The sequence below is a fragment of the Sus scrofa genome, chromosome 15 (genome assembly GCF_054392235.1).
Source record: "Sus scrofa isolate SSC_HxYL_T2T_F1_AM1 chromosome 15, Sscrofa_HxYL_maternal_Yorkshire_Landrace_v2.0, whole genome shotgun sequence".
NCBI classification, from domain to species: domain Eukaryota; kingdom Metazoa; phylum Chordata; class Mammalia; order Artiodactyla; family Suidae; genus Sus; species Sus scrofa.
In genome coordinates, this window is record NC_139397.1 from 152,837,676 (window position 1) to 152,859,431 (window position 21,756).

The window sequence follows — 21,756 nt, forward strand, 5'->3', positions numbered from 1 at the left end:
CTTAACTCGCAGGCCACAAGGACTGAAGGTCTTCTGTGCTTAAACAAATCCTCCCCCAAGGGGCAGGCCTGGCATCAGCGTCTAAGATCCATTTATACATTTCGTGAGAGGCGAGATGAAGAAACCAAAAATGCTACGTAATCGGGAGTTGGAAACACGACTGCCTGGTGAAATCGTCATGCTCCAATCACCTAAGAGCACTTGCTCGCGAAAAATTCACTTAAAGTCCACTTTAGACGGACCTGGTCAAAATTAACTTGACATGAAAACTCCTGACAAAAGGAAATGTCTTGTTTCTTCCATCTCTCTTTTTTTTTTTGGTCTTTCTGTCTTTTTAGGGCCACACCTGCGGCATATGGAAGTTCACAGGTTATGGGTCAAATCAGAGCTGTACCCGCTGGCCTACACCAGAGCCACAGCAATGCCACATCCGAGCCGTGTCTGCGACCTACACCACAGCTCACACAACGCCAGATCCTTAACCCACTGAGTGAGGCCAGGCATCGAACCTGCAACCTCACAGTTCCTAGTCGGACTCATTAACCACTGAGCCATGATGGGAACTCCTTTTTTTTTTTTTTTTTTAATGGTAGAAACACAGAATTGGTGCCCTCACACTACAAACATCACTGAGCAGTATAAAATCCAGCTTCCAGGAGTTTCCGCTACGGCACAGCAGATTAAGGATCTGGCGTTGCAGCAGCTGTGGCGCAGGTCGCGGCTCCAGCCTGGCTTCAGTTGCTGGCCTGGGAACGTCCATATGCTGTGGGTGTGGCCAAAAAAGGAAAAAAAAAAATCCAGTTTCCAGAAAACTGGAAATAATTAAGAATTGCTCTGTGGTCCCAGGGCCTGGCCGTGCTGCTCCTCCCGATGCTCCAAGTCCCTTTTCTACGAATGACAGCCCTGGGATGGCCCCGGGCCCTACAACCGCCCCGAAAGGCTGCGCCACGAGGACGAAGAAAGGAGAGCCCTGGGTCTCAGCATCGCGGGAAAGACCTGCGAGCCCATCCGCCTTTGCAGAGCTTGGGCGAGGTGGTCGCGGCCAACAGGAGACGCAGCTCTAGGCTTCGTCTGGAGGAAGGGCTGGGCCCTCGGCCCGTTACGCAGCAGCAGAGGCTGCAAAAACAGCTTTAAATTCAGCCAGGTCCTCTGCCTCTTGGCGTTTAGCGGCCTGCCAGATGTTCCTCAGCCCTGACACATGCCCCAGACGCCAGCATCTGAAGAAAACCCTGGAGGAATCTTCTTTAAAGTATAAGCAGAGGGACACAACACCACAGGGGTGGCACTAACGGGCCTCGGGGGAGCAGGCAGGTTCCGCGAGGCACTGGATTTGGGATGAGGATAAGAGGCAGAGCGTCCTCCAGCCTGCTGTCTCCCGAAATCATCTCGCCTCAGTCACCGTGGGTCTAGAGTCACTCGAAGTACAATTCCCTTCACGACGGAAAAGGCTCCTAGCGGCTTCGGAAGGTTCCTGCCGTGACCACTGAGGGTGTGGGGGGATGGCTTTGCCTTGTGTCACGAACACTGTAACTTGGAGGCACAGGGGCAAGTGTGCTTAAAAAGAAGTGGGTAAAACGGACCGGGACTTGGGATGTTCTGGCTTTCTGGAGTCCGACGCGTCTTCGGTCTAAACTGGGAAAGAACAGATGCGAGGGCCTCTCCGCCGCTGCCTCCGGGCTCAGCTGAGGGTGGGGTCCTGCCTGGTGTTTAAAGAGCTGCGTGCATGCGGTGACAAAGGCAGCCGGCACCCAGCCCGCTCCCTCCGAAGCTCCACTCCAGGGACAGCAAAGAGGCAGCGTCTCCCCGGCACCCCCAGCCCCATCACTCGAGGAGACAACAGCCGCAGGACTCCTAAGCCGGCCAGGGATCTCAGGGGCTGGGGAGAGTCCGGGCACCCTCAGCCTCTGGCCACCGCGCCCCTTCTGCCCCCACATGCAGACACTGTCCCTCACCCCCCGAGGAGAGGCTCCACGCTGAAGGCAGGAGCTGGCACAGGCCCGAAACAGGGCAGTTTGACCCACCAAGGGCTGGGGCGTGGGGCCAGGCGTGGACCAGAAGGGGCTGAGAGGGTGCTTTCCGGGTCAAAGGGTCAGGCCAACAGAGAGGGTGACAGGTGCTTCTCTCAGGGACACGGGAAGGACCAGGCCCCGGCCAAGGAGGCAGCCAGTCAGTGAGCCCCGCCTGCCTCTGGGGGCGCCGCTCTGAGATGCTGGCCAGAAGCTCAGCAAAGCCTCCAATGGGGAAACGAACAGGAATTCACAACCGAGGCTCCCGCGTGGCATTCACCTGCCTACTGTCTGTGCCCCTTACTCGCCCCCCGAAATGCAAGTGTTTCCACGGCCCTCTGTGGTCCCCCTGGAACCCAGGCCGGTGTCAGAAGAGGGAGACTGCAGAGGCTGCAGAGGCAGGACGGGGCGAGGAGGACAGGGAGGGCTGGGCACTGCTCACGGGCCCCACAGCTGCACACAGACTTCCTGCAGGGCTGGGAGGGCAGGGGCGGGAACCCCGGCCACAGCAGCACAGGCAGAAAGGCTCACCCGGCCCAAGGGCTGCAGACTCAGGGGGAGGTGGAAAAAAACAAGCTACAAAAAGTCCAAGTCCATGGTACAGGCCAGGTGAATGCAGACAAGCACAAGGTGAGAGTGAGCGGCCCGGTGCTCTGTCCCCCGCCCCAAAGATGGCTCCTGGATCAACCCCGTTCAGGGCCCGGCTTCTCCAGAAGACAGCTCCCCTCGGGCAAGCCCGTCACTGCACCTGCGTCCACTTGGTCCTGCAGCCCCTTCCACTTTCTCTTCCAAAGGGCCTGCGTCCACACTGTCACACAGGCTTGTGTTCCTCCAGCTCTGAAAGCAGCCTGAGCCACTTTCCCTGCCCCGGCGCCACAACAGCGTTGCAATTCGCCCAGGTCAGGCCGCATGCTGCACACACGCTGCGCAGCAACAGCACAGCCGACACTCACAGAGCCGAGCCTGCCCGGGAGCCTGCCCTGGACGCACAAAGCAAGCCTGGCCTCTGTGAGGCACAGGGGGCAGGAGGCGGTGCCAACTGAGAGGATTATGGGGCCGTGTGGTGAGCGGGACAGGCAGATGCTAAGCATCCGCTGACCCCCATTTCACAGATGGGGGACCGAGGCACAGGGGAACAGAGCCGTCTGCCCAGGTCACACTGTTACAAGGTAGAAAGGCTGACCTTGGCCCAACTTGAGTGTTAAATGGGTCACCCTGTGTTCCAGCTGCCTCATGTAACGCGTCCCCACAAACTTGGTGGCTCAAAACAACACACGTTTATGATCTCAGAGTTCTCGAGGCCAGAAGTCTGAAGTGGGTTTTAAGGAGCTGAAATCAAGAGGTCGGCTGACCTGCATCCCTTCTGGCAGCTCAAGGGGAGTCTGCTCCCAGCCCCCCTCGGCTCGGGGGGCTGCCTGCTTGCCTCGGCGCCCGGCCCCTCCGTCTTCAAAGCCAGGAGTCGCAGCAGCCTGGCCCCTGCCTCCCCACGCCTCCGACGCGGACCCCCCCACCTCCCTGCTATAAAGCCCCCTGCTGTAGAGTCTGCGCGGGCCCCGCCCCGACAATCCAGAAAGGTCTCCCTGTCCCAGGACGCCTAACTCCACCGCACCTGCAGAGTCCTGGCGCCACGTGAGGTCACGCAGTCACAGCTTCTGAATCAGATCCTGGGGCCCGCTCTTCCGGCCCGAGGCTGGGATCTGACTGGGGGCCCGACAGAAGCGGGGACAGCAGGCTGCTTGGCCCAGGTGAGGGGCAGCGGTGGGTCAGGCCAGCGTCGTGACCGTGCAGGAGCGAGGAGCGGCCAGGCTCTGCACGCATCCAAGACCCTCCTTGAGGCACATTTTGCATCTCACACTTTTCAAATGCACAATTCAACGATCTTTCAGTCCATTTACCAGGCTGTGCAGCCACCACCCTGAATCCGTTTTAGGACATTTTCATCACTTGAAAATGTGATGAAACACGCACGTTTTAAGAGGCAGCCGACCACGCTCGCTGACGGGTGGACAAGGGGACAGGAGAGAAAGAAGGCTCGAGGGTGACTCCAGGGCTTCTGCGGACGGAGGTACCACTGGGTCTGGGGGAAGCCGTGGGGAGAGCAGGTTTTCGGGGGGAGAGTCCAGTTTCAGACACATCAGGCCTGAGATACCTATTAACCACCCGGGGGACGGAGAGCTAGCAGATGGTTCTAGATCTGGCTGGAGCTAGAACGTGGCACGGCAGCAGCGTCACGGTGGTATTTTGAGCTCTGATTTGACGTGATGGGGCCAACAGGACCTCCAAGGGGACAAGAAGGATGAGGAGGCCCCGACGGGGAGCTGGGCCCTGAGCACGAGTGGCCAGGTAGTGGCCAGATCCCAGGAGTGTGTGGTCCTGGGACAAGGAGCTTCTGGAAGAGGGCAGTCCACAGGGTCAAGGCTGGTGTGAGGCCACCGAGATGAGGGTCGGGTCGGGACACGGCCTCACCTGGAAATGAGTGGTGGGCAGCATTACATGCCAATGCCAACCTCCGGAATCCGGAGGGGCGGGGTGGGGCTTGAGGTGGGTGGAGATCAGGGGCAGAGAAGCAGAGTGCCAGCCACCTGGACCCACCTTTCTTCTCGGGATCGATCACACTTTGGACTGGACCCCGGAACACAGCCCACGGCGACTGGCGGGGCTCTCGGCAGACTTTCCCCCCACCCCGCACCCCCCAACCACCAAAACAAGAACAAAGGCCCCAGACAGAGCAGCCTGGCCGCCCGGCAGCCCACACCAGCGCCCACCAGGCGGCCACACCACAGATGCCCTGCCTCCGTGGGACATGCCCGTGGGCCGAGGGCCTACACAGTGCAGCTCATCAGAAGTCGCTCCGAATAAAATAGAGCGGAACAGCCCTCTGGACGGCGCTCGGGGACGTGCGTGAACATCCCTAACCAAACATTTACACCCTTGACTCGGATTCCTCATCAAACGTACGGTGTATCCACAGCAGGAAGCCAGATTTGGGTCAAGTACATAAACCGGACTGTTTAAAAGGTCAAATCTGTAACGCCTTCAAGTATACGCGTGTGCGTCTGCTAAAGGCGGTAGAGTTTACACATTTTCGTTCAGACCATGTCACGCCCAGTTTCACCTCAGCCATCACACAAACACCCTCCCCATCACGGGATGCGGACACACACACGTGTGCGGATATACACCAGGCACATATACACACCTATGTGGAATACCCACACTGAACATTCTACTCACGAACAAAACTGGACTGCTCTCATTTATTTTCCTAGAGGAGAAAAAAGGAAAAAGTTTCCAAAACACATTGGCTCGAAAAAATGAAGTGACTCCCACTGCCCTTGGAATAAACACGTAGACCCGCTCATCGTGGGCGCCTGGAGAAGGCAGTGCCAGGCTGCCCTGGACCCGGACCAGGCGCCCCGATGCCCACGCAGCTGTGCCCGCACCCGCTGGTGACCAAAGCCTCTGAGATGAAGGCGCTAATCTGGTGTTTAAACTGGACGCTCTGTAGGAAGGTCCTGGGCTGAGCAGGTGCACACGGCGCTTCCTCTCTGGGCTCTGTGACTTTAGGAAACAGTGTCTACAGGTCTCCTTTGAGGGGAGAAGCCCCACCAGTGGGACACTGTCCCCATTCTGCCCCTGAACACACTCCTCCCGGGTCACCTGCCCCGACCAGGACCAGGTGAGGGAGGCTCATCACTGCAACCCCACCCCAGGAGGCAGCCTGTGTGGGTCACCCCGCGGGCCACCGTCCAGCGTGGGGGCCAGGACCCGGCTGGTGCCCCAGAGAGAAGCAGCTTCTGAGGTCGGCCCCACCCACAAGGAAGGGGTTAACCTAAAATTCCTTGCATTTTTAAAGGAACGTAATAAAACAAACCACGAAATGGGGGAAGAAAGTCAGTGTATTTATCTTCTCACCTTTCTTAGTGATGAACCAATCCCGTTTTAAGGTTCATACATCAGCGAATGGCAGCTGGTAAGCACATCATGGATCCAGTGAGAAGGGAATCACTGGAACTAAAAGGACACTCTAATGAACACGTTCAGAAAGTGAACAAGAGGCAGAGGCCGAGAAACTGCAGTGCGCTGACCAGCTCGTCTCCCACTCGGGACCATGAAGTTGCCGTGTCCCGAAACGGCTGTTTAGCTGAAGAGACGGGCTCACGCGCGGTCATGTAATAAATGTGCAAAGAGATGGGAAAAGCATCGCCCCGCTACACGAAGCCAAAGCAAGGGCCGGGGAGCCCACGAAGAAGCCCCAAACCGGCAGCATTTCATGCAGAAAACCGATGGCAGAGCTGGAGGCAAAACTTAGGCCGAGATAACCTGCTGGGCCACCGAGTGTAAACGGGATCTAGTCGCACAAAAATGATCCGATTAGGTTCCGAACAAAACGGACCAATTATCATCTACAGAGAAGGCATGCAGAGCTCAGGGGGCCCAGAGGAACCAACAGCAACCTGAGGTCAACGGGTCAGTATCACAAAGACTCCATCTCAGGCAATCTCGGATCAAGATATAAGGCCCATTTCACTTGTCTGAGGTCCTCGATTAACCAGGGGATCCGGGCGTCCCGGAGGTGTGCGCCTTCGGGTAAAAGAAAGAACTCAGGGGATGCAGAAAAATAAGAAGAAGCAGAAAACAGGCCAACAGAAACAAAGACGTAGCGGTGGATTCGCGCGCGGGCGGCGTCAACGGCACCAAACGTTCGCAAGCAGAGGATGTGAATTTGTGATTTCACTTCAGCTGCACTTCAAGCGCTGCCCAAGGACTCTGGGCTTTTGCACCCCCCCCCCGCAACGTTAACAAAAATCATCGCCCGTCAACATAGAACATTTACAAATAGATACACAAACACACACCGTGCAGGCCACGGCCCCCGAGCACGATGCAACAGGATTAGAAAAAATCGAGAAGAAAAGCAAAAATCCGACCACGGGAAAACGGAACGCCTTTCTCTTAAACACTCCGAACCCAAAATGAAGATGGAGAAAATTTACCACATCGAGGTAATGAACACGCCACACACCGAAAATGTCAAGCACCGTCCAGCTGAGCTCCAAGAGCAATGCACAGTCTCACACACGTTAGGCCATCTTTCGAAGAGGAAACGGGAGTTCCCATCGTGGCTCAGGTGGAAACGAATCTGACTGGCATCCAGGAGGACGCGGGTTCGATCCCTGGCCTCGCTCAGTGGGCTAAGGGTCCAGCGTTGCTGCGGCTCTGGTGTAGGCTGGGAGCTACAGCTCCGATGAGACCCCTAGCCTGGGAAACTCCATATGCCGTGGGTACAGCCCTAGGAAGACCGAAAAACAAAATAAATAAATAAAATGGGAAACAAAATAAAGCACTGGACCCCCCAAATTAGAAAAAGAACTCAAAAATTAAACCATATATTGTTCAAGAAAAAGAGGAGGAAGATAATAGAGATTAAACAAATTAAAGGAATTACTGACTCAGAAAACACAATCCGTAGACTCGCTAAAGCTTGCAACGTGGAAAAGTTTACGTGGGCTTTTAGGGGCAGGGCAGAAATGTGGAGACGACCGTTGAAAGAGGGTTTCAGGAGCCAGTCTGCAGCATTACAAAAACCCACACCAACCCTTTCGTTACAGAAAGCTTCAAAGACACCCCAAATCAGAGAGGGGCACCGCGAATGCCCGGGTACCCAGCTTTAACAACGACCCACATTTTGCTTCCTCGATTAACCGCCGTTGTTTCGGCAACTGCATGGAATAAAGTATTTTAACGTCAAACGGGTAAAAGACGGGTAGCAATGAGTCGTTTTTTAAAGAAACAGAGTTTTCTCACGAATACCACGAAGTAAAACATGCATATGGTTCCAGGGTCGTTGCAACGATAGCAGCCAGCAGTGCCAAGCACCCCGCAAGCAGGTTCGCCTCCAGCTGCGTCTGGGGTGGCCCGAGCGAAGGGTCTGGGACAATTCCACGCAGCAGACTCACTCTTTCCACCCAGTCAGGACGGCGCCCACGGCACGATAAGCTCGACAAGCTCCCTGCAGCCCGACTCTTCCTTGCTGGAGAGCCCATCAGCCTGGCTTGACCCTCTCCTGAGGCTGTTTTTCAAAGGTCCTCTGAACTGATGAGCCGAAGCGACTGACTTCCGAGAACCTGGAAGAGACAGAGCTCTCCTCTACAGAGGCTGCGATGGCTTTGTCTCCGGAAGAATACACCATGTCCACAAGGCAGAAAGCGCTCCTAATCTGAGGCTACAGAAAACCAGGTGGCTTAGATGCCCACGTGGCACTACAAGGGCAGCCCTCGGTCCCAGGACCCCGCCTGTCCTGGGCGGCTCTGGAGGACGCCACCCGGCCACACGGAATCCTGGTTCAGAAACATATCCACCATCGCACTGCAGTTTCCTGGCCTTCCTGAAGCCCGAGTCACTACTATTCCATGTTATTTCAATGCAATCTGGGCGAGCACAGCCTCCTGCACTCCTGTGCTGTGACGTCACGAAGAAGAAAAAGGGTTCGATCCCTCCCCCATTTCCTAAGGTCCCCCGGATGCGCTCTAGAAAATCCTTTGAAAGTTTCTAAATCCTTCCGTGTCCCCCCAAGAAGGGAAACTGTCTTTTGGAAATATTTGCAAGAGCTGTAAATAAAAACCTGGCGTGCCGTTGGGAACTTGGCTTTCGACCGCTGCACTGATGTGCTTCCGGGAAACGAGACATGGAACCAGGCCTGCCTGGTGCAAAAAACGGGGACAGGTGCTCTGAGCTCTCACAGAGAAGGGCAGCCACCAAGGACAAACGTGCCCCCCGGGAAAAGCGCAGACAGGGCGACCCCTCTGAGATGCTGCCTGAACTTTATAAACAGGTGTTCCCAGACAGGACCGCCAAGGTCGCACAATTACAGTGCAATGGCAATAAAACAGCAATGATAACAAAACCCAGTGTTTTGTCGCCGGGCACTTGTTGCAAGAGCCTTCCTTCTATCGTCATGTTTAGTCCCCACGGCCCCCTGCTGTGACCCCAGTGGTCACAGCCCTAGGACAGGACACTGGGGATGGGGAGGCCAGTGGGAGAGGTCTGGCTCTTGCCCAGGTCACTCGGGCGGCCACCGCTGACTCCTGGATTCAATCTGGCCACACCCCTGGAACACCTGCCCCCACCTCTGCCCCCGCCCACACCGTGGGCCAGGGCTCTGCTCACACCAGCATAAATCACGAGTCACTCTCCAAAAGCCATTTTGCTTGCGCTGAAGCCCGTGGGTGAAAACACTCTGTCTGAACACTGAAGACAGTCCCCGTGGTCTAGGAAGGCCACCCAGCTCCTGTGCAACTGTCCTCGGCCTCTCGCTTACCTAAGGTCACGTTTACATAACACGGGGAAGAAAGCATTTCAGAATTTCCTTCTCAGCAACCTGCAAACGTTTGGGTGCGTATTTCACCCAACAGCTGGCCTGCAGTAGGAACCAATATTACTTAAGAGCAACGGTTGAAACATTTAAAAATAGAAGCTGTTTCGTCCACTCGGAGGAAGAAGAGGAGCAGGCAGCAGAGGGCGGCCTAGGGCTGGGCTGCGTTTCTCAGGGTGACGGGCCTCCCTTGGCACAGGGCAGGGGCAGCGATGGAGGCCGCCCCTCTGGGCAGCCATGCCCCCCTCCCCCGCACCCCCCCGTGCTTTCTGGAAACCAGGGTGCTCTGGCTGGGGCTCAAAGGCCCATCAAGGACTGCAGCGTCCTTCCAGGGCGCGTGGGCCATGGTGGGGGGGAGCTGCAGAAGGCCGTCCAACGGGAGCTGGACACGTGGGACTTGAGCTTGTGTCGAGGGGAGCAAGGAGGTCCGGTTCAGACTTTAGGGTCCAGGAGGAACGCCGGGGATGCTGGTCAGTAATTCAACCACTTAAGGCACGTGGGAAAATGCCTCTGGCTCTCGAAGCCGGAGGTCCCCACCACGGAGGGCTGCAGGCTGGCGGGCCGGCAGGCTGGCCTGCTACTCGTTACTGTCCTACTGCCACTCTTCTGCCAGCAGCGGCAGGTGTGGGAGGCTGAGCGCTCCTGCTGGATGAAGGCCGGGAGCAGCCGCTTCTACGCGGCACACGCTCACCTCACGAGCACAGTGGGGGCTCCGGGTTGGGAACCCTCGGCACAGCAAGCAGGACTGGGTGGAAAACACGGCGGGTGCCCCAGCGCAGCCCGCTTCTCCTCCTCGGGCCCCGATTCCTCTCCGGGCTGGGCCTGGGGCTCCCATCCCCCCACGGTCCTCCCTGCTCCTTCTAGAGCAGGCGTTTGCTTCCACCAGGGCCCCGCCCCGGCCACGACCGGGGTCCTCACTGCCGAGCCCGCCCGCGCCCCCACCAAGCATTTCGCTCCCTGCGTTCCCAGCCGTCCGCTGCTCCCCCACTGTAACATGCGCCCCACAAACACGGGGATCTTTGATTCATAGATAATGTGCCCTGAGGGCCAAGGGTGGGGGCCAGCGCCTGGAAGCCCCCTCGGTAGGAGGAGCGAGGGGGCCGACGCCTTCCTTGGACGGCAAGGCCCTCCTGGACCACGTTTCTCAGAACCACGGAAAACCGCCCTCAAGCATGTGTCTGCCTCCATCGCTTTTATTTCTCCACAGCGTTTGTCACCTTCTGGCACCTTCTAACTCCGCACACAACGTGCTACCGCCGCCCGGCTTGATTTAACAAGCGGATTTCGGAGTCTGCACCTGGCGCGGGGCTTCAAGCCTTCTAAGTGCACAGTGAAGCCAGAACCATGGACCGCAAAGCAAGTCGCAAAATGTCTAAAGGCTTAGTTACTTCCAGCCGGAACACGCTCTGTCGGAAATCGGTAACAAAAAGACTATCTGAAAAACTTCACACCTCCAGTTGAAAAACACTTCTTAATATCCCATTTTTTCCAAGAAAAAATAATCATGGAAGAAATTTCAAATAGGCTACAAATGAGCTACTATGACCTAGAACTGGAATAGTCCACATTAGAACGGACAAAAGCACCTCCACTTGAACCCGGAGAGAACTACACAAGCTCACAGCTCACGTCGAGAGAAAGAATGTTCACCTAAGAACGTGGATAAGACACCTGCGCAAATGGACAGCGATGGAGTAGACACAGGTAGTTTTAAAAGTCCCAATAAAGGACCACAGATAAGGAGGGAAACTTAGGAGACCTCGGGAGATCACTGTAACTTAATAAATTGCTCAAAAAACCCATCCGCACAAGGCAGGCTGGCCTGACTAGCGGAGGTGCAAGAACTGCCTCAAGTCACTGGGTCGGGGACGGGGTGAGGCCTGCATTCGGAATCAGACCAAGGGCCGGAGTTTGAGGAGCGCCCTTCCGCGGATTTGAATACACACCCTGCGGGACATCAAGGAGAAGCTGCTCCTCCCGAAAGGGAGAGGCGGGCTCTTCCCACCCCCCCTCCCCCCGGAGGATGAAACCGTCGCCCACGGGAGGCAGGGGCCCAGCCTCCTCGCCTGCCCGCCTGCGTCTCTCCCAAGCGTCCCATCCTAACAAGTCTACTTCCTGCCTGTCACTTGCTCTCTGGCTGAATTCCTTCTGCGCCGAGACTTGAAGAACCTGAACCTCAGTGAGTCCAGACACGGGGTGAGTGACTCTCAGTGAAAACCGTGGGTTCAAGTCCCCATCTGGGTTTGGCTAGCTTCAGGCCGTTAGTGCTGTCAGTTTCAAAACCAGCCCCCCAAAGCAGAAACGAGATGAGAACAGGAATGAACAGAGCAGAAAGTAAATGCACCAGCAGAGGCAGAAGCTGGTTCTTCAAAAGATAAGGACACAGCCGAAGCTAGAGCAGACGGGCAGAGTGGCCCTGCTCCTGCCATGCCAGGTCTGCAGGCGCCCTGCGTCCCACAGGAAGGCCTGGGGGTGGGGTCGGGGGCAGGGCTGGCCCAGGGAGAGGGACAAGGTCACCAATGGGGCCCCCGGGGGGCCGGCCACACACAGTGTGCTTCGGTGGGCACTGGGGCCGTGGAGGGGCGCGCCAGCCCCTCCCCGGGGCTCGTACGCACCCACAAAGCCTCCTGCCTCTCCCATCCCCTCAACCCTGCACCACAGCCCAAGGTCACCCGGCAGACTCCGGCCCCCCCAGAGGCGCTCGGACGCCGGCCTGCCAGGGACACGGCTGAGGCTGCTGGACGGTACGCATGGCTGTGGGGCTCCAGAAGTGGAGGCTTCTCCTTAGCGGCTTTGCCCCCGTGGGGCAGGTTGTTGTCAGGAAGGCTGAGCTTGACCAGGTCCTCGGCCGGTCGACAGGAGGACTCGGCCAGGGGTTAACGCGAGTGGTCACCTGACCCGGGAGGCACTTCTGGACGGGGTTCGAGGACTGGATGCGCAGCCTGTACGCCCAGAAGCACAGACACCAAAGCTGGCAACAAAGAGAGGAGGCCCCGGAAGGACTTTCCCCGCCAGTGACGCCCCCCGGCCACGCCCCGGGCTTCGGCGAGGCTCGGGCACCGACAGCACGACATCCTGAGTGGGGACAAATCGATCCTTCCACCTAAGAACCGCTTTCAAATACACACGAGGACACGGAGGTTCAATGCTCTGTTTGCTGTGTCAACACAGACTTCGGGGTCGCTGCTGCGGGCGCCACGGCTCTTCATCAGAGACGGAGACACAGCCGGGCCGACCTGGGCCCTTCGGGCTCTCGCGGGCGGTCCCCACGGGCCCCCAGAAGCCCCGGCGGGGCTGTGACCAGCGACACAGCAGCCTGCCGTTCCCGCCCCTCCCCTGGGCCCGCGACAAGAGCCTCCAGCTCTGCGGGTCTCTGGCAACAACAACAATACAAACCTAATGGGGTGGAACAGCTTGTGCTAAACAGAAATCACCCAAACAATCTAATTTCCACCCAGCGCGGGGAAGGCCTTCATCTTCCACGTCAAGCGCTGAGGCTGTTGAGAGCACACAGCTGGGAAAGGAGGCCACAGCCACGCCGGGCAGAGCCGGCCTCGGCTGCGTGGCAGGGGGTGGGCCTGGCCAGCACTGGGTGGCGCACCTGAGCGCACGGGGCGGGGGAGGGGGGCATTCGGGTTAAATTGGGCAGAACCAGCACCATCACTTCTTCCCGATCCTCCAAGAGCTAAATCCGTGTGGGTTTAAAACAAACTCCCCAATACAACCGCAGGCAAGATGCGCTTCTGGGAGTCAGCAAAGGCACAGGTGGCTAGGGCACCTGCCTCGTCAGGTACCAGAGACCAAACCAGAGCTCCCTGGGGCTCGGCCGTGGCGGCCCCAGGAGCCCACCTCAGGAGTTGCTTGGAGCAGTGGGATAGTGAGGCTGAGGAGCCCCAAAAAAGATGCTCCCTAGCAGGGCGGGAGTCCCGGCTGGCAGCACTGCCCGCACCCCCAGGGCCCCTGGCTCTGAGACCCCTGTTCTACAGAGGAGCGGGCAGCGGGGTCCCTAGACAGGCCAGGAAAACTGTGCTCAGACAGACGACAGGACCTTGGTGGGAACCCGCTGCCCGCCAACCCAGAGGGCGCTTGAGGTGGAAGGCCGCCCTCGCGCGGGTGCTATCGGGAGGGAAAAGCTGTTTTCAAGCCCATAACGGCAGCCCTGGTTTGACAGGATCGATCTGAGTAACAACCTCAGGGAAACACTGGGAGGAAGAAGAAAAGCGACAGCAGGAGAAGAGAAATCCCGAAGCGCCCGCGTGGCGAGCGGCAGAGGCGGGGTGAGTGTCCCCTTCCCTCCAGGCTCCTGGCGCATTCGGAGCCGAGGCCCAGACGGCGCAGACAGCAGCGCAAGCCCAGCTCTGCTCGCTCAGGCGCAGCCCGGCCTCCTGACGGGCTCACAGCTACAGGGGCCCCCTCGGCTCCAGGCCTGGGCTCCCCGCCATCGGGGCCAAAGACGGCGAGTGACACCAGGACTCATGGGGACAGGGCTGGACGTGTGTTCCCGAGAGCAGAAACACCAGGGCCGGGGCTGCCTTTCCCGGAAACACCATCCTGAGGCTCGAGAGGCAAACCTCCACCCATGAAGAGCCCCGTGGAGAAGAGTCCTGTTTCTATCCTGCAGGTTCCACCGCCAGGCGGATTCATGGGGCTGCAGAGAGCAGAGCCTGGACGGGGCCGAGGGCGGAGCTCTGAAGCCACAGCTGCTGCTGTGGGCCCTCCGGAGTCCGGCCCCAGGCAGAAGGGTGGTTCCGGGAGCGTCTCCTCCACCGCGTTCCAAGGACCGTGCAGCTCTCCTGGCCGAGCTGCTGCAGCTCCTGCGGCCAGAAACCAAGCTTCCACGAGCACGTGCACCGCCGTCAGCACGGAGGCCGCGTCTTGCCAACAGATCCAGGGCAGCGCGCGTCCTCTCCGGGGCCGGACGCAGTCGCCAGGCTCAGCATTAAAGACGGATACATCGGCATTAAATGTGAAGGCGGTTTGGGTGCTCGCTGCGGCAGGGAGCAGACACGCCTCTGGAAGCTGACGAGACACAGCAACAAAGAACAGCCCAGCAGGTGCGGGTCCTCACGAGAGGCACGTTCAGCAAGAATTCCAGGCATCTTCGTTCCACGCTTCTCTACACCGGCTGGTTTTGCTTCACTTAAACAGTAGTCCTAGGGGGCCATCCCCAAGCTTCTGGGCTGGGTGTTGCGGGGGTGGTGGGGGGGGACAGTCGCTCCGGAGGAAGCGGCAGAGCCAGGGCCAGCAGACCAGAGGGTACCAGCGAGTGGGAGCAGTGACGCAGAAGACGGGCAGAGGGCGCCGTGGAGCCCCTCACCCACCTGTCGCAGGCTATGCTGCCCAGGCACCTGACACCCCTGCCAGGCCGAGCATCCACGTGACTCCAGAGAGTCAGCCCAGGCTCAGAGGAAGTGCCACCGGCTCAAGGCCACATAGCCAGTCAAAGGGCAGGCAGATCCCGCTGCCCAGCCCCCAGGCCTTGCAGGAGCTCAGCCGGCCCAGCCCTGATCCTGGAAGCACTTTTTTTTCTTTTCTTTTTAGGGCTGCACCTGCTGCATGGGGAAGTTCCCAGGCTAGGGGTCGAATCGGAGCTACAGCTGCTGGCCTCCACCACAGCCACAGCAACATGGGATCAGAGCCACGTCTGCAACCTACACTGCAGCTCATGGCAATGCTGGATCCTGAGTGAGGCCAGGAATCAAACCCACATCCTCATGGATGCTGGTGGGGTTCTTAACCTGCTGAGCCACAATGGGAACTCCTGCATACAATTCTTTTAATTTGGAGCCCGAGGTGGGAAGGCAGGAGTGGTGCTTGGTGCCGGGGTGAAGAGGAGAAAAACAGACAGAAAGATCTTCTGCATTTGTGTCCTGGGATGTGCTGCTCCTGCCTGGCTCCAGTGTTCCCGGAGAGGGCACTGCCCGCGGGCGCACACCAGTCCGATGGAAGAGGAGGGGGTCGGGTGGGGCGACCGGAGAGGAAACAGGGCGACCCTGCAGACCCCCGGGAGGACAGCGGGGGACCGGGAAGGAGGCAGGGGCGGGCAGGCCCTGGACGTTCAGAGTCCAGACGGGAAAGTGGAGTCTGGGGACTGCTGGGCACCACACGGAGCCAGCGAGGCGGGGACTCCAGAGGAGCAGCCAGGACGGTGCCAGCCCAGAACCCCTCTTGGCCATAAGTTTACTTGTTCCCCCAAAGCGACCCCAAGACGTGTGCAAACGGCTCGTAAACGCACACAGGGCACGGCCTCCGCAGCTGGGCTGTGGCTCTCAGGTCCTGAAGTCACAAGAGCACAGACACCTAAAGCCGGCTCCATGCCACGCTTGTCACACAGGATGACGGAACGTGACGGGAGAAGCGGGAAAATCTGATTGTTCAGACTGCTGGGTTTTACTTTATGTCTCTTACATTCCAGAGTTTGTCCCCAAAATTGAAACACGCTAACGGGAAAAGCACAGCAGGCCACCTGCTCAGCCGGCACCCCGTGTCCCACTGTGCTCGCACCCCTGACGTGGCCAGAGGGTGGCCGGCTGGGCGGCCTCATGGAGCCTGTCACCCAGTGATGGTCCCGGGCCTGAGCAGGTGCGCGGTCCGGACGCGCCGGATCGAGGAGAGCAACGCCGGCTCTCCCTCCCGGTGCTAGGCTGCAGCCTTAGGGGCCACCGAGGGCAGCCATCGATCCGCTACTGACGCCGCCCCAACCAGCCTTACATTAAAACATACCACGGAGGAGCTCCCGCTGTGGCACAACAGCATCGACGGCGTCGCTGCAGCACCAGGACCCCGGTTCGATCCCCGGCCCGGCACGTGGGTAAAGGGCTTGGCGTTGTGCGGGTAGGCTGGGAACGCCGCATGCCGTGGGGCAGCCAAAAATGGAAAACAAACAAATCCCAAGGAGACCGACTTGGACCTGCTGTGGAGTGTGGGAAACTACACTCAACGTTTTGAAAGGGCCTACACAGGAACAGAATCTGGAAAGAAGTAAAAATATGTGTGTATATATATGTGTACTGAATCACTTTTCCCTCCATCTGAAACTAACACCTTACACATCAGTTGTACTTCAATAAAGTGTGTCTTGTTAGGGCCACACCCGCAGCATATGAGGCTCCCAGGCTCGGGGTCGAATCAGAGCTGCAGCTGCCGGCCTACACCACAGCCACAGCCACCCAGGATCCGAGCCTTGTCTTCAACCCACACCACAGCTCACGGCAATGCTGGATCCTTAACCCATTGAGCAAGGCCAGGGATCGAACCTGCGTCCATGGACACTAGCCAGGTTCATTATTGCTGAGTCATGCTGGGAAATCCAGATAAGTATTTTTAAAGCCCCCACAGAGGAGGATGGAGTGAGAAGCACTGTCCCAGGCAAGGCTCTGCTACAGCCATCGACTCATCACAGAAACACATCACTCCCAGTGCAATGAAGGGAGGTTTCAGCTTCTTCCCTGAGGTCACCAACGTTCTCCCATGTGCATGTTCTCACATTTCCTCTCCCCAAACCAAAAAAACCAAACAAGAACAATGAAACAGGCACCTCAAACAGTTCCTGCTTCAAGATTCCAGGAGGGTCGAGAAACTCAGTGACCCCTGGACGGTGCGGTCGACGCCCCGTGAGACCGGGGACTCCGTGGAGACAGCCAAGCGCTCTCTTTAAAAATTCGTTTGGACAAGTTCTCTAGCGTCTCGGGAGTGTCTTCAAATTTCCAGAATTTTCCTTTAAAACAACACCTTTGAGGGATGTCTTGAAAGGAAACCGCACAGACGGTGACGTTTAAGGCGAGGGCAGTGGAGCCGCGGCCTCCCGGGTGCGGGGTGGTGCCTGGCGGGGTGGGGGGCAGGCAGGGGGCGCGGGTCCTCAGGGTCCTTGCCTCCAGCCCCCTCGCTCCATCCAGGCGCTGGGCGCCGCCTTGTCCGGCTGGAGGACCGGAGCCAGCACGCCACCCATCCGCGACGCGCTCTCTTTTACAAGAAACGTGCTGCTCTGATAACCGGGAAAAGACACAGCGATGCAGAAATGAAGGACTGAGGTGTCTTTCAAGTCCCGGGTCCCGGCACCCTCCCCGACGGACTCTGAGCTGCCCGCGCGGCTTCCAGGGGACCCGCCACGGCTCCCACAACCCTGGCTGCCCCAAGTCCCCACCCAGGAAGGAAAAGGACAACCCTTGGGGGGGGGGGGGGGCGACAGTGAGACCCACCCACAGCGGGCACGCTCCGCTTCTTCCCCAAAAGAGGGATGTGAGTCTGAGGCAGACCTGTCAGCACGGAGTGGAGGCCACGCGACGGCAGGTTTTCTCTTTTACACCAGAACTGTTTCACTGCCCAGAACTTTAAAACAAGAGAAAGAGAAATGCAAGACGAAGGAGAGGCTTGTGCACATATAAAAAGGCAAGGGGGAAGGCGGAGAAAGACTCAATCCAAAATAAATACTGTTTCAACGTTTTCCTTCGAGAAGTCAAACTTTTCGAATTGGAGACATCCTTGTACGCTTTGTCTCGAGTCTCAATTCAAGGGGGCCCACAAACAGCAAATACGAACAGTGCTTTTTTTTCCTCCAGCCACCCCCACGCCGTGCAGTAGTTCCTGGGCCAGGGGTCGAACCTGCACCATGGCAGTGATGACACCAGATCCTTAACCCAGTGAGCCACCAGGGAGCTCTCTGAACGGAGCCTTTTCAGTTGAAGATTGACTTTGTAAGGACTGACTTATGTAAAGAGACCCCCGATCTTTAAGAGCTTCGAGTGCGCCACCGTTCACCGCCTGCGCGTGGAGATGGCGGTGGGGAGGCCGTGCGGGCCCTGCTGCTCACAGGGAAAGCTGCCCCTTCGAGGGAACAAGTCCACCGTGACTGCTGGAGTAATTCCTGCAAATTACACGTATATATCAGTTTGTTTTCACACTCCCAAGTGCCAAAAGAGCCCTTAAGAGTAAACTCAATTGTTGGAAACGGTGCACTAGCAAACTGGGATTGACATAAAAATACACCTAAAAATGCTACTACTCTCTTATCAGAAAAATGTGGCTTTCGAGAATTTGTCCTACTAATTTTCAAGTTATTATATAACATGAGATGAGCGTTTCTTTGTAGAATGGATTTTTCGGTGGTTGGAATGACCGAAAATGCGGGCTTAAAGAAGGAAGGCTCTTTGCTTTGGCAGCTTCTCGGCGCCCTGGCCTTGCCGGCCCCCTGGTCAGCGCTGGATGCGCACAGCCTGAACGCCCCCCCCTTTCAGTCATGCTGCAGACACTGACCCCCAGGGACACAAAGACACCAGGAAGGGCAGCCTCACGCGTTGACTCTGACCAGTGGCATCTGGAAGTGACCGGCTCGAGGGCACGAGCCCCCCTGCCCCAAACACCAGCTCTCAAGTCAAGCGGGCACTTCCCCCAGAGACAGAGAAGGGACACAGGACTGTCCCAGGGCCCTGAGCTGGCACTGTCCCAGTCACGTCCCAAGCTGTTTTCAGTCCTGCCAACAGGACCTGAAGAGACATTTATCTAGGCACCACTAAAACTCAGACACAGAAACTTGATCTGTGTACGAATCTAGGAAACGAGGAAAGATGGAGACACACCCCAGGATTCCAGGTCAGTGAGCAGGGTGGGCTCCCCAGGCCAGAACACCAGTCGGAAGCCCACCCACTTTCCAGTTTGCCTGGAAAGCACCTTTTCACAAGTCATCAAGCGACTGAAAAACCCATCCCACGCCGGGGTGAACGCCAGGACACTGTCCAAAATACCCAGGCTGCACAAGGACCCAGAGTTTAAAAAAAGCGGATCCCCTGACAAAAGGGCTCCAGAGAAAACGAAATCAGGACTGTTCACGGGGCCAAAGTAGAAAGACAGCGTCTGCGCCGCCAGTTTAAAGCCTCCCACCGGCCCCAAGCCCTGGCTTCACCGGACAGGTGCGGCCGAGGCCGGGGAGGGCGTGGGCCCCGGAGGGAGGCCGGAGCGCGAGCCCGGGGACGCCCAGCGCCTTCTGGGAGCGGGCGCACCAGCGACCGAGCCCCAGGGCTGCAGAGACGCCAGAAACGGTCCTTGACAGGCCTCAGGTCACCGTGCGAAGGGTCTCCGCTACCCACAGCCTCGTTCGAGCTTCGAACCCTTTGAAGAGGAGGGGGAGTGAGGCGGCGGGTCTGCCGGGGGTGCCGCAGCAGAGGCAGGGCTCCCCGACTCCCCGTCCCAGCCAGCCCTGCCCTCGGAAAGCGGGCCCCCGGAAGGCTGGGGTCCGGGAGAACGCCGGCTCAGGGACACACGTGGGACGGCGACAACGGGGCCGCACATCCACCCTCGGCCTCGCCTCCGTAAGGTCCGGGAGCCCAGGCACAGCAGCCGCGGGTCTGAGCTGGCCTCCCGGAGGACGCCAGGTGGGGGCGAGGAGGTGTTTTACAAAAGAAGACGAGAGAAGAAAGCCCCAGGGCCGAGCAGGTCTGCACATCCAGGTGCACATCCAAGGCCTGAGGCCGGGAACTGGCGTCCGTGGGACCAGACATGGAGAGTCACGCTGGAGCTTTTGGGCCACTAACGACGGAAACGACGCGGGCCCCTCTGCCCCGCCAAGAGCCCGAGGCCCGGACCCGGCGCCGTCTGCCCGCAAGCGTCCCCAGCTCAGGCGCAGGGCCCGGAGTTAGACCCCTAACGGGCCAGGCTTCCCTTGGCAAGCACCCATGCGCCGGCGCTGGGGTCGGAAGGGACCTGCATGTCTCTGCCTGCGACAGAGCACCGGCCACGCCCTTTCATTTCCAAAAGCCGCGGCCTCTTCTACCCCAGGAAAGGGCACCCCGCTTTGGGAGGCCCCCCGCCCCTCCACAGCCCCCCGGGCAGGGGGCCTCCACCTGGGCTGCCCGCCGGGGCTGGGCGTGCGGACTTACCAGTGCTGGGCATGTGGTTCACGCGGGCAGGGCTCAGCAGCTCCACTGGCTGGTCTCGGCCAGAAAGTCCATCTGGAGAACGAGAAAGCATCTGGCTTCAGAACCTGCTCGCATTTCAATTAAAATACTTTACACGCCACAAGCAACGGAAACGCCTGTGTCCTCCTCGCTTTTAAAGGAGAACGGGTTTATTTTTTATTCGCCGCGTTCGAAAGTGAAAGACCGCCCCCCCCCTTTGCAAAATAACCCGAGGCGTCCCCATCGGCGCATGTGGCGGAGGCCACCTCCTGGCCCGGGGGCCTCTGGCCGAGCTGCCGTGGCCGCTGCGGTTTCCCTCCGTTCAGCGACCACCTCACGCGCCCCCCGCCCCCGCGCCCACGTTGCCGCAGCGACCGCAGCATTAAGGCCACCCGCTCGGAAGAGCCACTCGTCCTGCCCCAGGTACAGACCAACGGCCTGGGGCCGCCGAGGCACAGCCCCCGAGGCCCTGCTGGGACAGCCGTGCGTGTGCGTGTGCGCCTGCCTGCGGGACCGTCGAGGAAACTGGGCCACGTGCTTAAGGGAAACACCGGGCCAGGCACTTAGGACGCAGGGAGCCATTTCCTCGAAGTCCACTTTTCGATGGTGTTCTGACCCCCCAAAGGCGGCGTCCCCGCAACCTGGGGCGGCCTGCCTTTGACCACGTTCTCAGACAGAGGAGCAAGAGGCGCTGACGCTTCCAGGAATCACACGTTTGGTGCAAAATTAGCTTCTGACAACGGGTGTGAACGCCCGCGGGAACACGCGTGTCCCTGCAGACGCGGGTGTGCGGTCCCTCCCGCTGCCGATTCTGGGGAGAAAGCCCTGGGCTCCCAGAGCAGCCGTCAGCGCCTGCAGGCGGGTCTGCCCATCGCCAACGAAACCAGGAAGAGCAGGTCTGCTGCCTCTGAACCAAAACTGCACTTTCTACCCCCAAAGGATACCCCCCACGCGGCCCTGGAATGCAGAGTCCACGGCCCCCGGGTATCTTGGGAGATGGTCAAAATCCAAGGGCAAAAACAGTGACCCCCTAAAAGATCTGGAAGTCTCTCCTGGACCTGCAGACCCTGCAAGGAAGGGGGGATTCGTGGCCTGTGTGAGCCACGCTGGCCACACCCTCGGGGAAGGACAGGACGGGCTGGTCCCCCAGTGAGGGCCCCTCCACCGCCACTGGGGACGCAAACGCTGGGCTCTGCGCTCTCCTCTGATGCAGCCACCCCTCCCCGAGTCTGGCAACTCAAAGGTATAAAAATGGCTGTAAGAAGACCCTGGACACACCCGTGGGTCAGGCCAGGCTCCCCCGGTCAGGACAAGGCCTGGGGGCCACTGTCACCCCCGAAGGCAGCCAGGACCAGTCAGTGGATGGTCTGCACTGAGGTGTCTCTCCGGGCACCCGACTGGCCCCGCGACGGCACAGACACAACCACACAGCACCAAATTAGCCACGGGGCCGGAGGCGACGCAGCAGTGTCACCCTCCATCATGG

At 58.9% G+C, this 21,756-nt stretch overlaps 1 protein-coding gene across 10 annotated transcripts in view; it reads right to left on the reverse strand.

Annotated features, from left to right (window-relative positions):
• The window catches only part of HDAC4 (histone deacetylase 4), a 275,503-nt gene that overhangs the window by 118,225 nt on the left and 135,522 nt on the right, over positions 1-21,756 (reverse strand). For 9 of the 10 annotated variants that reach the window (XR_014829177.1, XM_021075899.2, XM_021075896.2 and 6 more), the window contains one exon: positions 20,253-20,324. Coding sequence is in view for 9 of the 10 variants with exons in the window: in XM_021075899.2 (XP_020931558.1) it covers positions 20,253-20,324 (72 nt within the window). In the remaining variant the exon portion in view is untranslated. Of the gene's footprint in view, positions 1-20,252; positions 20,344-21,756 lie in introns of those variants that run through there. The other variant, XM_084998827.1, reaches the window with a different exon arrangement.